Source organism: Zalophus californianus, chromosome 6 (assembly GCF_009762305.2).
Source record: "Zalophus californianus isolate mZalCal1 chromosome 6, mZalCal1.pri.v2, whole genome shotgun sequence".
Classification (NCBI taxonomy): domain Eukaryota; kingdom Metazoa; phylum Chordata; class Mammalia; order Carnivora; family Otariidae; genus Zalophus; species Zalophus californianus.
Genome location: NC_045600.1, coordinates 139236294 through 139251675, shown reverse-complemented (window position 1 = coordinate 139251675; position 15382 = coordinate 139236294). Strand labels below are relative to the sequence as shown.

Sequence of the window (15382 nt, the reverse complement as noted above, 5' to 3'; positions counted from 1 at the left end):
AATGCCTCTTCCTCACAGGGGCACCAAGTCTGTGGGTTTTTCCCCGAGACCTGAGACCTGGCCAGAGCCAGAAAGATAAATTGGTTCCTAGGGTGAATGCGGGTTCCCCTGTCAGCGGATCTCAACCGAGGGCAGTACTCTCATCCCAGGGTGTGTTTGCAAATATGTTGTATGCTGGGTGGGGAGACTGGCTTTTCTAACATTTATTTAAAAATATTTTTTTATTAGACTTTATTTTACCAAGCAGTTTTGGCTCGCACAAAATTGGGTGGAAGGTACAGAGTTCCCTTATATCTCCCCGCCCCCTTTCCCCCCACATACCTAGCCTCCCTCATCATCGGTGGTACATTTGTTACAACTGAGGAACCCGAGACTGCCTTTGAACACCCAGGTCCAGAGAGGCCACGTAACCTGCCATACCCAGAGCAGCCCTGTCCCCAGAGGACTTGTCTCGCCTCAGCGCCGGCCACAGCCCTGCTGGGGACCCTGCAGGTAGGCAGGAGCAAGCTGCAAGGGTCTCCTCTTAGGCTCTTTGAAGTGAGGGGTCTCTGCACTCTTTATGGCTTTTATTTTAAGGAATGTGGTTCGTGGAAGAGTGGAGGTGAGTAAGAGGACTTCAGGGACCGGACAGCGGTCTGACAGCACCGTGCTCTTTTTGATGTGGATGTAGCCGAACACAAGTGTTCAGCAGCTCTGGGATGCAGAGCTCATGATGAATTATCTGTAATCTATCTGCATGAGTCTAATGAGGTGATTCACTCTTGTCCCTGTTGGCGAGGATCAAGAGCAACCTCTTTAAAAAGGTTCTCAGGGACCTGCAATTGAAAGCAGCTGCTCATGAGGAGGATAATGTGCCAGAATTGACCAAGTGTCCCTTTGAACACATGCTGTCCCCCTCATGGTCTGCACTTTGTGGGAGGCAGGGCCGTGTCACTGTTAGGTGCTTAGACTCTGGGGCAGAGCAGGTTTGCCGCCCAGTGAGCGTCCACCATTTTGCATCCGCTTTGTGCTGTGTGTCCTTGGGCAGGTCACTGCTCAGTGCCTCAGTGCTTCCATCTGTAAAATGGGGAGAATAAAGGTACCAACCTCAGAGAGGCATTATAAAGTTAAAGACATTGTATTTACAGAGCCTGATGCATAGAAAGCACTCAATAAAAATGGCAACAATGGTGAGATCTCCAGTTGACTCCTCAACCCGCTACAGCTGAATGTTTTCCTCCTACCAGTCCTCTCTGGGACCTGCTCTCACTAAGACTACCTTCTCATTGACGGATACAGTGGCCTATTTTCATTCTTCATTCTACTTGGCCTTGATAGAGTATGCTCTTGACCTTCTAGGGATTCTCCTCCTTTGACTTCTAAGTCAATGTCGTTTTTTGATTCTCTTCTGCTTTTCTGGCTGTTTCTTCTCATGTTCCTTTCCCCGCTCCCCTTCCTCTGCCTGCATTCTAAGTATTAGGTTTCCCAGGGCTTCGAAGTCTGCTCTATTCATTTATTTCTGTGAAGTCTTCCTGGGTGACCCTGTCCCTTCCTGTGGCTTGGGAGCCTGGAGCAGGATGCTTCTTCTCCCTGTGGCTCTTACCTGGTCTTCTCAGATCCTAGAATAATGTTGAGAAAGCAGAGACTGTTTTAGATCACAGGCTTTGGAACTTTGTGTGGACCACTCGCTGTCCACTGACTCCCTGAGACACAGATTCAAAGAAACAGCCTTTCGTAAAAGGCTCAAGTCCCATCATTTCTGTCTTCTCCAAACTCCTCCTGATTCTGTGTCCTGCTGCCATGTTGCTATAACAACCCACATCCCATAATGCTGGGAACAGACTCGGGTGCGGGGGGCCTTCTGTCGCTTGGAACTGGATCTTACATTCCCTCTTTTCCCTGTTTGCCCCTTTGTTTTGCCAAAGCTTCCCCTCCTGCTGCTTCCTAGGAAGGGAGAGGTGAGTGTCTACACACCTGCAAGTACCTGTGTTCTGCCCTTGCAATGGGCGAATACACTTTTATTTATTTTTTTTTAAAGATTTTATTTATTTGTCAGAGAGAGAGAGAGCACAAGCAGGAGGAGTGGCAGGCAAAGGGAGAAGCAGACTCCCTGTTGAGCAAGCAGCCCGACACGGGGCTAAATCCCAGGACCCTGGGATCATGACCTGAGCTGAAGGCAGACGCTTAACTGACTGAGCCACCCAGGCCATCCTGTGAATACACTTTTAGGGGTAGAATTCTAGGCTGAAAATTTGTCCATCAAAAAATTTGAAGGAATTGGGGCACCCGCCTGGCTCAGTCAGTTGAGCATCCAAATCTTGATTTCAGCTCAGGGCGTGATTTAGGGTCCTGAGATCAAGCCTCGTGTTGGGCTTCATGCTCAGCAGGGAGTCTGCTGGAGATTCTCTCCCTCTGCTCTCCCCCTGCTCTCTCTTTCTCTCTCAAATAAATAAATAAATCTTAAAAATAAATTTGAAGGGGGATTGCTCAGCGTCGTCACGGTGGGTTGTTATGGAGAATTGCATTGTCTTTCTGATTTCTCTTCCTTTTGAAATATGACCTATCCCTCCATCCTACAAGCTCTTAGCATCTTCTCTTTGTTCTCAGGGTTCTGGCATTTTATAACTTTGTGCCTTGATATATGTGTGTGCGTGTATATGTGTGCATGGGCAGATGCGTACGTGCATGTATTAATTATGCTTGAAACTGAGTGGACAGGCCATTTGGAGAAATTTTTCCCTAATTTTTTATCCTCTCTTCCATCTTTTCCATTCTCTCTCCTTCCCTTTCTCTCTCTCCCTATCTCCTCACCCTTTTAGTCAGATATTGAATCTCTGGATTGAATCTTTAATTTTCTTCTCTTTTCTTTCCTATTTACCTCCTCTTTCTGTTTTGTTTGACTTTCTGAAAAATTTCCTTGGCTTTATCTTCCACTCCTCTTTGGCTTTTGAATTCTGATGGTCATAATTCTCAAGGACTCTTTCTGACCCTTGAATTGTTCACATTTTAACTATCTTTTTTTATGAATGTGATGTCTTCATTTGTCTCTCTGAGGATATTCATGATTTAGAAACAAAAAGTCTTCTGCTCCTTGCAGTGCTCTGTTTCCTGTAGGTCCCTAATTATCTCTTTGTCTTACCCTCTCTCTTTCATGTTGAAGCTTTGCTGAAGTGTCTGAGGATCCTGGACTGTTCTCTCATATCTAGGAATTGAGTTCTAGAAAGTACTTTATGCACATAGGTGGGCCTCATCAACTATTAGCCTTCACTATGGCATGATCACAGACTAAGCATGACTTCTTTAGGAGACCGCCAAATGTCAACATCTAGGTACTTTTCTTTTCTTTTTTTAAAGATTTATTTATCTTTAAATAAGAGAGAGAGAGAGCAGAGGGAGGGCAGAGGGAGAGAGAGTATCTTAAGTAGACTCCCCGCTGAGCGTGGAGCCCTACGCAAGCCTCGATCTAATGACCCTGAGATCATGACCTGAGCCAAAATCAACAGTCAGACGCTTAACTGACTGAGCCACCCAGGCACCCTAACATCTAGGTATTTTTTTGAGGCGTTCAGTTTCTGCAGAGAAGCATCCTCTGAATCTCCTTCAGAGGAGGAGACTGGGAGTAGGGTCAGTAAGAGGCATGGGTATTCCTGGATTCTGTCTTCCAGGAGCAGGAAGAAGGGAACCAGCCCTTCCGCTCAGGCTTTCCACTTAATTTTCTCCAGGGAGAAACCACTAGACTGGTGGGCTGGGGCCAAGGTCATGGCTTGGGTAATTTGTTCCCCAACCCCGAGCCCCGATCCAGCTTTCTGGGTTACCTTGTCTGTTCAAGTCCTGGGCGACCCAGCAGAACTGACTTTCTCTAAATATTCCCCCTGCAAGCTTACATCATTTCACTTTTCATCTTCCAAAACGATGAAATATCTTATTTCTTCTTGTCTCCCCTCTTCTTGCTATTGGTTCACCAATATTTCTTTATTTCTTTATATTTTAGAGGCATTTGGGGAGAGAGGAAGGAGGAAAAACCCATGCCCGCTTTCATTGTTTAATTGGAATCATGACAGAGTTTCTCAGAGTTTACAAGGTGTTTTCTCAGAGTTTCTCAGAGTTTACAAGGTGTTTTCAGGCACTGGCCTCTGTTTGCAGGGCAAGTGATTATCGCCATGCATTGCTCCTTTTCCATGTGGTCTCCGAAACCCGTCAGGCATTTGTCGTGGATTGGAATAAGCCTGTCTGAGCTGATGGAGTGGAATTCAGGGTCCTCAGTTCGCATTCACTAGTCTTCCTTTTAGTTCTGCCTCATTGGTGCTTCACCTCGCTCTTCGATGGGCAGTATTCTCCCCATAAACTTCAGTAGGTGTAATGGACTTCTACAGCGCAAGTATTGTGCGAGCTGCAAAACTGAATCACAGAGGGTAGTTTGTCTTGGGACCGGGTGTCTTGCAAAGCACCCATTTCAAATACCAGCTGTAAGAAGCCACAGTCACAGCCAATGCCCTTGACGTCGGTTTTATTTGTATGTATGGGAGAATCACCCCGCCAGACAGAATCCTTGCCCTGCTCAGACTGTGGCAGCAATTATCTCTGTCAGCTTGTGTTTGTAAATTGGAGTTGGGGTTGATGAAGACACGAACGATGTTCCTTGGGGTCACTGGGGCAGTGTGGATCTTTTGAGAGTGGGCAGCTGATCCAGTTGCAGGAAGGCTAACAGTGATGCAGCCGAATTTGTGTCACTGTGAAGGCTGGCTCAGGTTCGGTCCTGGCCCATCCTGGGCTTAGCTCCCTGTGGACTGGGAGAGGCAACAGCTGAGTCCAGCGAAAGCTGGATACATTCCTATAGGAATCTGAGGGCCACTCTGGAAAGGCTGATTAAGGCACTCCAAGGCCCTAATTAGAGGTTCTAGATCCTGGCGGTGCATGGGACTCACACGGGCGTTCTTTAAATCCTGACGCCCAGGTGCATCCCCGGACCAACTGAATCAGAAACTGGGGTGGGACCCACCATTGATAGTTTCTAAAGCTCCCTAAGGGAGGAGGGACAGGGTGCAAATGACTGCTATATGTACATTTTTTTTTTATCCCGTTGTTGCTACAGAAGAAAGAACTCATTTAAAATTTGCATTAGTTTGAACTCATTTGGATTTGGGGGAAGTGAAAATAATTCATAGCAGAGTCATTTTGATACACTCTTGCAGCTGTTTCCATGGTGTGATGGGGTGGACCTTTCCCTCAAGAAGGAGAACGAAGGGGTGGTTCTTTGCATGCAGACTCCAGAGCGTTCAGGGAATACTCATCCAGTGGGTTTCACTCTTCTGGAACTGTGGTGGCAGAAAGAGTGAGAGGATCTGTGGGCAGGGCTGGGCACTGGCCGGATGTGACTTCCCTGATGTCCCCGTGTCTCTCTTGGTGTGCACAGGGCCCGTGGCTGTCATCAGTGGCGAAGAGGACTCAGCCAGCCCACTGCACCACATCAACCATGGCATCACCACGCCCTCATCGTTGGACGCTGGGCCGGACACGGTGGTCATCGGCATGACCCGCATCCCGGTCATTGAGAACCCCCAGTACTTCCGTCAGGGACACAACTGCCACAAGCCAGACACGTGTGAGTACTGGAGTAGAGCGTTGTCCCTTCTGGGCAGGGCGGGGGAGGGTGGCATGGCAAGAGACCACGTAGCTGGGGTTCTGGAACCTTCTGAGGTGACCTGCCACCTGCTAACCTCCCACTCTCTTAAGAGACCCTCCCTGTTTGTCTCAAAACTTGAAAAATAGCCTAGGCAAGGGGTCTCCACTGGGGCAGAGCCCCCTGGGCAGAGAGGGCTCAGGGTGGGGAGCAGCCTGGATGCAGGAGGCCCAGCCCCACGTGGAGAGGTGCTCCCAGTATGGCAAGGGGCACAGCCAAGGCTGGTCTTCTCTAGAGACCTGGCCCTGCATTTAGGAAATGTAACCTGACTCTGTCCAGACAATAGCCCCTGAGGTTACCAGGCCCTCCACCCAAACCTCCAGGAGAAGCGAAGGGAATGAAGGGTGGTGAGTACTGTTTGAATGGAAACACCTCCCTAGCTGCCCCTCCAGTGCCCCGAAGTGCGCACTTTCTGAGAATCTCCTCACAGCTCCACTGCTAGGACACCTCACCTCCCTCTGCAGATGTCTCACTCAGATCAGAAGATTCAGGGCATCGCTTTCCTCCTCATTTCTCGCCTGCTCTTGGTTCCAGTCCCTCTCCTTGTATTTCTGCTGAGCTCCGCTAGGGCCTCTCCCCGCTTCCGGAGACTCTGTGGCTTGGACTTCCCGTTCAGCAGGTGGTCCCTTTGCTGGTGTCCCAGCTTCTGTGTAGGCCTAGCAGCCCCAGCGCACACCCTTCCCTGCTTCTGCCCTCAAGAAATGGTCAGTAGTTCAGGAGAGAGTACAGAGGCCCCTGGAGACTGAGAGCTGGAAGGGACGGGCTGGGTGAAGGCCTCGTATCACGAACAGGAAAACTGAGATACTGAGAGGCTGTGAGTTCCTCTCCCGTGTCCCCTGGCTTCTGCCATTGGTTCTCTTCTTGTCTGCGCTGGTCCAGGGTTTCGGCCAAGGAAGAAGCGCCCTGGGTCTTTCTCTTGCCCTGGCTGAGTGCTCTGTACTCGGGCCACACCGTAGCTCACAGACCTCTTGCTTCTCCTGCTGGTCCATCTTACAGCCGAGCGGGCATTCGGCTCTCTCACTAACCTTTGCTTCTGTTTTCCTGGCTCTGATTTTTAGTAAGAGGGCTGACACAGTGCGGGGGACTGGGCTCGAGTCACAACCATGTGCCTCCCCAGCTTGGGTGTCCTTGCATGTCCTTCAGAATTGGCCTTAGTATTTATTGGACACCCCCCATCAAAATAGCAGGGGACATAGTGCTAAGAACGTTCTGCTCTGGCTGAAGGCCTTGCCTTGGGTCAGGCTCATCTTGGATGGACGTGGGTGTGGCTGGAAGGAAAGCCTTTCTGTGATGGTGGCACGGGGTCCAGGCTTGGTCTAGAATGCGGAGCTTTCTATAGTGATGCTGATATCTCAACAGAGACCTAGGCTTTGCTGTATTGAACATACAGTTGACTCTCGTTATTCACAGTAGTTATGTTCCCATAAAGTCACCACAAACACTGAATTAGTGGATGCTGAGCCATTGCTCCTAGAGGACATACAGGGTTAGGCTCCTGTGAATGTCTGGTCACAACATTTTTATCAACAAATCAATACATAACCTGTTTTATGTGTGCTTCTGTTGAAAGACGCCTTATTTAATAGATATCGTTGGTTCATTAACATCAAACTCAGGGTCAGCAGCACAAGGACTCAGGCCTGAACAGAGTTTATCTAACACACGAATCTTCTCGAACACACCTGTTTGCTCCGTAAGGCTCACCACAGCCTTCTTGCTCGCAGGAATGCTAGATAGCACTTCAGCACTATGCTTGAGGCCATTTTATTTTATTTTAATTTAAAAAAAATTTTTAAAAAGATTTTATTTATTTGACAAAGAGAGAGAGACGGAGAGAGAGAGCACAAGCGGGGGAACATCAGAGGCAGAGGGAGAAGCAGGCTCTCTGCTGAGCAGGGAGCCCGAAGTGGGGCTCGATCCCAGGACCCTGGGATCATGGCCTGAGCCAAAGGCAGACGCTTAACGACAGAGCCACCCAGGTGCCCCGAGCTTGGGGTCATTTTAAACAGTGAAATCACCCATAAAAGGCACAAATATGCAAAAAATGGTACCAAATAGATGACGAAAAGGACACTGGTTTATGTTATGAGAGCTGAAACAAGAAGGCAGAGCATCATGTGGGAATGTGCCCATCGGGTGACCCCCATTTCTCACCACTCCTTTCATGTTTATGAATGACCACAAAAACGCCGGGGGCGTTGGTTTGGTGGTTACACATAAGTTTTGGCGAAGAGGTGAATTTGTAAATCCAGAATCCATGAATAATGAGGACGGACCATATGCCGTTTAGGGGAAGTTCTGAGCTCCTGGTGTAGCGCCTCTGGGTTGTGTCTGTGTTCCCCTGAGTTCCCGATTCCAGCTTCCCTGTGGTTGTCAAACGGGTGAATCTTGCACGTGGGAAGGAAGTTTCCTCTGGGCCATCAGAATAAGTGTGAGCCCTGGAGAGAGCCATGGGGTCTGAGTGTCCTTTAATGTCAGGATCCACCCCAGCCAGGGAGCTATGGCCCTACAAAACCGAGTGGAGAAAAAAACCTTCCTTCCTAATTCCTGGGCTTGTGATTCAAAGTGGACTTTTGAAGGATCCAGGTGGTACTTCTGTGTGAACAAGGAGGGGTTGGTGGAGATGGAGGGCAAGTGGGTTTATTGACGAAGACCAGACAGAATAAGGGAATAAGCAGTGAATCATCCGGGGGACATCACAAGCTAACTCCAGCTTGTTAGAACCCTCCAATATTAGGGAAAGTGTCCTTTTCAGGGAAGCAGGACGTTTTGTCCTGTCAGTAGACAGTGGATGGCTCCTAATTGTTTCCCGAAAACATCTATGGCAACAACAGACAGTGTGCACGAGCGTCGTAACTGGGTCTGGCTCACCCCGCTTCTGTGAGTCCCTGGTTGATGCCCGGGCCCGGGAAAGGTGGCGCTGGCCCTGCCCCTCAGTGAGATTTACCAGCTAAGCCAGGCAGGTCTCTGATTACAAAGGCTTCATCAGTTGAGAGAAGTGACTCCAAGACACATCCCCTGAGTGCGATGAGACACTATCATAAATAATTAAAGCCGCATGCACCGGGGCAGATAAATAAGTGGCGAGTGCCCGTGACTCTGCAGGCAAGGCTGGGGTCACACCTTTGGGGTGATGGCAAGAAACAGGGGATTCAGGGAGCAGACGTGCTCATAGGATGGGCCCCCCGAGGGCTCTCCTGTCTGATTCCCTTCTGTATCCCGTGTAAAAATGTGCAGCCTGGGAAGAAATGGCAGGCACATCGCGCTACCTGGCTTGAGACAGCATTTCCCTGAGTCTCCCTGTGATGGATGTAGCACAAAAGCACTTTGCTTTCTTAAACATGTGTTTATCATAAATGTTGGGACCTTTCTGACCGGAGTGATTAGGACCCCGCTCCTTTCCCCGCCTTTCCCTCTATCTGTCTTCCATCTGGTCCATAGCATTTTTCATAGCATGTCAGGGCTGCAAGGATGTTTGGAGATCACCTCATTCCATCCCTTATCAGAGGCTTGCCTGCATTCCCAATATGCACTCTGCACTTGGCATCAGCTTTATTCTCAACATATTCAGCCTTTCCAGGGGTTCTGAAAGACCTGAATGAAAAAGCTCCTACTCGGGGGTAGGTATGGAATCTGATGCCTAATGAGGCCCCCTCATTGTTTACTGAAGCTTCCTGGTTCTCAGAAATGTCAGGAAATGGATCCAGGCCTCCTCGTCACCCAGCCGATTTGGGGCTAGATCCTACAGAATGAGACACCATGGGGCTGGTCTAGAGGGGTCAGTGGGGAGAAGTCGGGAGGTGTTTTTTAGCACCACGGCCTTCAGTTCCCTTGGTCACCCTTGGGACAGCCCTCGGCCACAGTAGTCATGCATAGGCTGGGGCTGGGTCTCCGGCTGCTGTCTGAGGAGTCACACTCTGGCTCTCTCCCACAGGCCGGAAGGGAAGGCGCTTTGGCTCTGCTTCCAAAACGCATTCTCAAAAGACTGTTTTCCAAAGTGCATTCTCAAAAGACCGTTTGCCTCTTGGTTGAGAGAGCAGAGGCCGTCTGGGGAGCTGATCTGTGTCCTCCCTCCCTCTCTTCCTCTGTCCCCAGGTCTGGGCACCTGCCTTATTCACAGGTTGTCTCTGTCTTGGTTGTCACCTTCCCAGAGCCAGCGCTCCCCACCTCTCCATCCTTCTGATCTCTGCCCCTCCTGGCAGGCCGGTGCACAGGGACCTCTCCCGGCCGGCGGCCCTGCCTCCCTCTCGCTCCCCCTGCAGAGAGTGCCTGCATGCTCACCTTGCGCTCACCCCTGAATCTCTTCCCTGCCCTGCAGCTCTGGGTCTCTCTCCGCTCCCCCAGGAACCCTGACTTCACCGTCCTTGACCTTCGCAGAATTTGACCACACTCCTCTTTGTCCTCATCTTTAGCATCCGAGCCACTCTTGCTGAGCTGATTTTTCTCCCTTTCATCTGTTCAGTACGTATTTATTGAGGGTTTGTGGGCAGCCTTCCTTTAGGCTTTGGAAACAATGGCGAACAGGACCTGCATGGTCCCTACCTTCAGGGACTTGCTGCCAACCACAGCTGATCTCCAAGACACAAACAGCTCCCTCGGGACCGCTCACAGAGCCTCCTGTTTTCACCCTCCACCTTTCTGCTGGTGGTTCCCCCCGCCCCTAGTGGCTTCTTTCCAGAACGCCGATCCCACGCCACCCACTGCTGCTTTTGTGTAATTTCTGCTTGAAAGGCCCGTCTCCCCTCCTGGCTTGGCCCCCACACCCCTTTCTTCCTTTACGCACCGTTCAGCATCTGGCTCATTTCCAACCTCTCCTAGGCCCAGGCTATGGCAAAGGGACCTCCCCTCCGCCCCCGCCCCAGGAACCCCTGGCCTAGAGTAAATGCCTCGCACCAGTCTCGAATGACTTCGAATCCAATCTTAGGTCATCCTGTCACTTCTCACAAATGTGTGCTCTGTGTCCCAAACCTAACTTTGAATTTATTCCAAGAAGTAGCTCTTACATGTCATAATTCTTAATTTCTTACTGAAGATACAGCGTGGGACTAGGGGCCAAGGAGACAGCAACCGGTGCTGTGTGTCGGATGACACCTGGCGAGTGTATCTTTGTGGCGCGGGCTTTCTAGAGATGGCACGGACAGAGGGAAAGGCTGTTGGCCTGCCTCAGCAGCCTCCTCTGGACCAAGCATGAGGCTAGCACCATGCATCTTTGTATTCAGGGCCCCTCGCACCCCGTCCCTGAGGAAGAGACTGTGGTTCCCATTCTACAGATCGAGGACTGAGGCCCCTCCAAGCTTAAGCTTGGAGAGTTGCCACTCCTGCCCTCCCACTTCTGTCACCCCCTGTCACCAGCTCCCATCAGTGTGGTGCCTTCATTAGAACCGAGGACATATTGCGGTCAGCTGAAGTCCATGGTTCACAGTAGGGCTCGCTCTTGGGGTTGTGTGGTCGGTTCTCACAAGAGCAGTGTGGTGTCTCCATCACGTGCCCTCCCTAATGCCGCATGGAACGGTCTCGCTGCCCTTACAGACCCTCTGCGGCCCAGCTGGTTCTCTTCCTTCCCCCTTCCCCGCCGGCCACTGGTCTTCTTGTAGGCTCTTACAGCCCGGCCTTTCCCAGGTGTCATATGGTTGGAATCCTACAGTAGGTAGACTTTTCCGATCAGCTTCTTTCACTTCATAATGGGCATCTGAGGGTCTTCCAGGTGTTTTCGTGGCTTGATAGCTTATTGCTTCGTACCACGGGTAATGCTCTGTCGTATGGGTGTCCTGCAGTTTCTTTATCTGTTCTCCCGTTGGAGGATGGCCTGAGCTTCCCGGGGCCGCTGTGACAAAGTACCCAAACTGGGGGGCTTCAAACCATAGAAATGGATTGTCTTGCAGTTCAAGAGGCTGGAAGTCTAAGGCAAGGTGTTGGCGGGGGCCACGCTGCCTCCGAAACCTCGAGGGGAACCCTTCCTCGCCCTTACTTAGCTGCTGGTGGCATTTCCAGTGTCCCTTGTCACCACACCACTCCAGTCCTCTGTCCTCCAACTGCACGTGGCCGCCGCCTTCTACGCACACCTGGCCTATTGGCTTAACACCACCCCCCCAGCCCCTGCTCCAGTATGATCTCATCTTGACTTAACTAATTACACGTATAATGACTGTTTCCAAATAAGGTCATACATCCAAATAAGGTACTGGGGATTAAGACTTCAACAGATCTCTTTTTGGAGGCACATACTCAACCCTCGGGCTTGTCAATGCACACCTGCCTTCTTAGTAGGCTTGCTGGAGTGTGTGTGTGTGTGTGTGTGTGCGAGCGCATGTGAGTGTGCATGCACGTGCGTGTGAGTGTGCGTGTGTGCGTGTGCACGCATGTGTAAACCCTTCTCTTGTGCTCTAAACTATACCAGCAACCAAAGACTGTGTAATTCTTACTAGATGTTCACATAGATGAATAGTGAGCATACTTCGCTTCTCACTTGTCACTGGTCAGAGGCCCATCAACCATGTTCGCTGCAAAACCAGCCCCTCGGTAGACTGACAAGAGTGTTTGCCATGATGTTAACCCCAGCCCCTGGTGGGGGGCCTTCACCTTTCCGGCCACTGACTCCCTTTCTGTTCTGGTTTCCCTGAAGCCTTGCTAATGCCTTCTCTTTCCCCATGGGTCACTGTCACACTGGCTCTACACTTCCAGGCCTCCTGACTGGTTCTGCTTTTGGTTTGTTTGTTTTTTTGGTCTATTGATCAAATGTTTATTTTTTTAATTTAAATTCCATTAATTAACATATAGTATATTATTAGTTTCAGGGAGAGCTCAATGATTCATCAGTTGTGTGTATGAGCATACCAAATGCTCATTACATCATGTGCCCTCCCTAATGTCCATCACCCAGTGACCCCATTCCCCACCCCCCTCCACTCCAGCCACCCTTGGTTTGTTTCCTTTGATTAAGAGTCTCTTATGGTTTGTCTCCCTCTCTGCTTTCATCTTGTTTTATTTTTCCCTCCCTTCTCTTATGATCCTCTGTTTTGTTTCTTAAATTCCACGTATGAGTGAGATCATATGATAATTGTCTTTCTCTGATTGACTTATTTTGCTTAGCATAATACCCTCTAGTTCCACCCAAGTCATTGCAAATCGTTTCTTTTCTTTTCTTTTTTTTTTTTTTTTGATGACTGAGTAATGGTCCATTTTATATCTATACCACATCTTCTTTATCCATTCATCTGTCGATGGACATCTGGGCTCTTTCCATAGTTTGGCTATTGTGGACATTACTGCTATAAACATTGGGGTGCAGGTGCCCCTTTGGATCACTACATTTACATTTTATGGGTAAATACCTACTAGTGTAATTGCTGGGTCGTAGGGTAGCTCTATTTTCAACTGTTTGAGGAACCTCCAGACTGTTTTCCAGAGGGGCTGCACCAGCTTGCATTCCCACCAACAGTGTAGGAGGGTTCCCCTTTCTCCGCATCCCCGCCAACATCTGTCGTTTCCTGACTTGCTAACTTTAGCCATTCTGACCAGTGTGAGGTAATATCTCATTGTGGTTTTGATTTGTATTTCCCTGATGCCGAGTGATGTTGAGCATTTTCTCATGTGTCTCTTGGCCATCTGTAAGTCTTCTTTGCAGAAATGTCTGTTCATGTCTTCTGCCCATTTCTTGATTGGATTAGTTGTTCTTTGGGTGTTGAGTTTGATAAGTTCTTTATAGATTTTGAATACTAGCCCTTTATCTGGTATGTCATTTGCAAATATCTTCTCCCATTCTGTCGGTTGTCTTTTGGTTTTGTCGACTGTTTCCTTTGCTGTGCAAAAGCTTTTTATCTTGATGAAGTTCCAGTAGTTCATTTTTGCCTTTGTTTCCCTTGCCTTTGGACACATGTCTAGCAAGAAGTGGTTCTGTTTTCCACACGAATTTCTATGCTTTGAACCATAGGTGTGCATTTAACTTTCACCCCTCCTTGCTGGTCACCTCTTCATGCTGCTTCCCTAGATCTGTCATGCATCCTCCCTGGCTGATCTGGCAGCTCTGTTCTTAGCCCCTTGCTCTCATGAGGTGGTCTAAACCCATCTCTGTTGGTTCCCTCAAACTCTCTTTTTTCCTTCATTCCCTGGCCAGTCAGCACACATTCACTGATTTCTCACAAAGTGACAGACACTCTGCAATGGGTCCTAGAGTGGAGTGGAGGACTCCCCCCCACTTCCTAACACCTCATTGTTTGGGGGTCCTAGCCTCATTCTCTTTCCCCAGTGCAATTGCTTGATGCATCCCCCTTACCTACCAGCCTACAAGACAAGGACTTCCACGCAGATACCCAAAGCTGGAGCCGCTGGGTCTACGGACTGTGTCCTGTCCACTGGAACCCGTGGTCCCTCCTCACTCCTCAGGAGTGAGCAAGTGGCTTGTCTCCTCCTCCTCTTCTGGGCCAGTCAGCCACGGAGCTTGCCTTTGCTGCAAGAGGAGCTGCGGAAGCTGGTTTCCCAGCTGTGCTGGGGAGCCCAGAGCCTGTGCATGTAATGCAGTATTAATAGCGCCTCGGCATGATATAGATTTCTGTCACCTTCTGTACTAACAAACATCGCTTAGTGCAGGGTAATGATGGGTGTTTATTCCCAGCCACTTCGCTCAGCGTAATGGACTTGCAGATGAAATATGGAAAATGGGCTCCTTTGTCTGGGAGGCTGGGGCCCCTCCTGTCACGAGGAGCAGAGGTGGCAGCAGCAGCAGCTGCACCTGCAGAGGAAGGCTTTCTAGGTTTTTCTGTAGCAGAAGTTCTGATGATCTTGCCTGATGGTAGGAAGGGGATCTGGTTACAGGGCTGGGCTGGGAGCCCCTCCTTGGGGAGTGCAGCTGAGAAGAGGAAGCTGACATACCAGGGATTGCCATTTGCTCCCCGTGGCCAATTGAGGAGGCAGCCTTGGCTAGATGTGACACGGGGTGGGGAGGGGTATGCGACATCTCCTCCTTTATTCTGCTGAATGGATCTTGATGGGCCAACTGCCTGTCCAACTGTAGATCAGATCTTGGTGAAGGTAATATTGACATTTTGCCTTCGCCTTTTTCACCAGTGGGTTGTCTGCAGACCTTGCTTTTTCTTTTAAAGATACATTTATTTATTTTAGAGAGAGAGAGCGAGCATGAGCAGGAGGGGCAGAGGGAGAGGGAGAGAGAATCTCAGGCAGACTCTGTGCTGAGCATGGAGCCTGATGTGGGGCTCGATCCCAAGACCCTGAGATCATAACCTGAGCTGAAACCGAATCGGTCACTTAACTGACTGCACCATCCAGGCGCCCCTCGTAGAACATTTTTTTTTTCTTAAGATTTTATCCATTTATTCATGAAAGACACACAGAGAGAGAGAGAGAGAGAGAGAGAGAGAGAGAGAGAAGCAGGCTCCCAAGGAGCAGGGAGCCCGACACAGGACTCAATCCCAGGACCCTGGGATCATGACCTGAGCTGAAGGCAGACGCTTAAACCATCTGAGCCACCCAGGCACCCCCCCCTCATAGAACATTTTAAGTGAACCTAAGTTAGGATTGTTTCCCTCTGATTCCTCTTCAATCCTATTTTCAGATACAACTAGAATAAGCAGCAGACCCTTGAGGATCCTGCAATGCTAGGTTTGGTGAGCCCAGGGTTTGTGGAGGAGAGGATTGCTCAGGCACATTCCCACTTAACTTTTTTTCTAGAAAGAACTGGATGATGCCAGAGTAGGTTATCTTGGGAGT

The 15382-nt window shown here is 49.7% G+C and overlaps 1 protein-coding gene across 5 annotated transcripts in view; it reads left to right on the top strand.

Annotated features, from left to right (window-relative positions):
* The window catches only part of NTRK3 (neurotrophic receptor tyrosine kinase 3), a 410029-nt gene that overhangs the window by 233623 nt on the left and 161024 nt on the right, over positions 1 to 15382 (top strand). For all 5 annotated transcript variants that reach the window (XM_035727975.1, XM_027570487.2, XM_027570490.2 and 2 more), the window contains one exon: positions 5393 to 5581. In XM_035727975.1, the coding sequence (XP_035583868.1) occupies positions 5393 to 5581 (189 nt within the window). The remainder of the gene's footprint in view (positions 1 to 5392; positions 5582 to 15382) is intronic.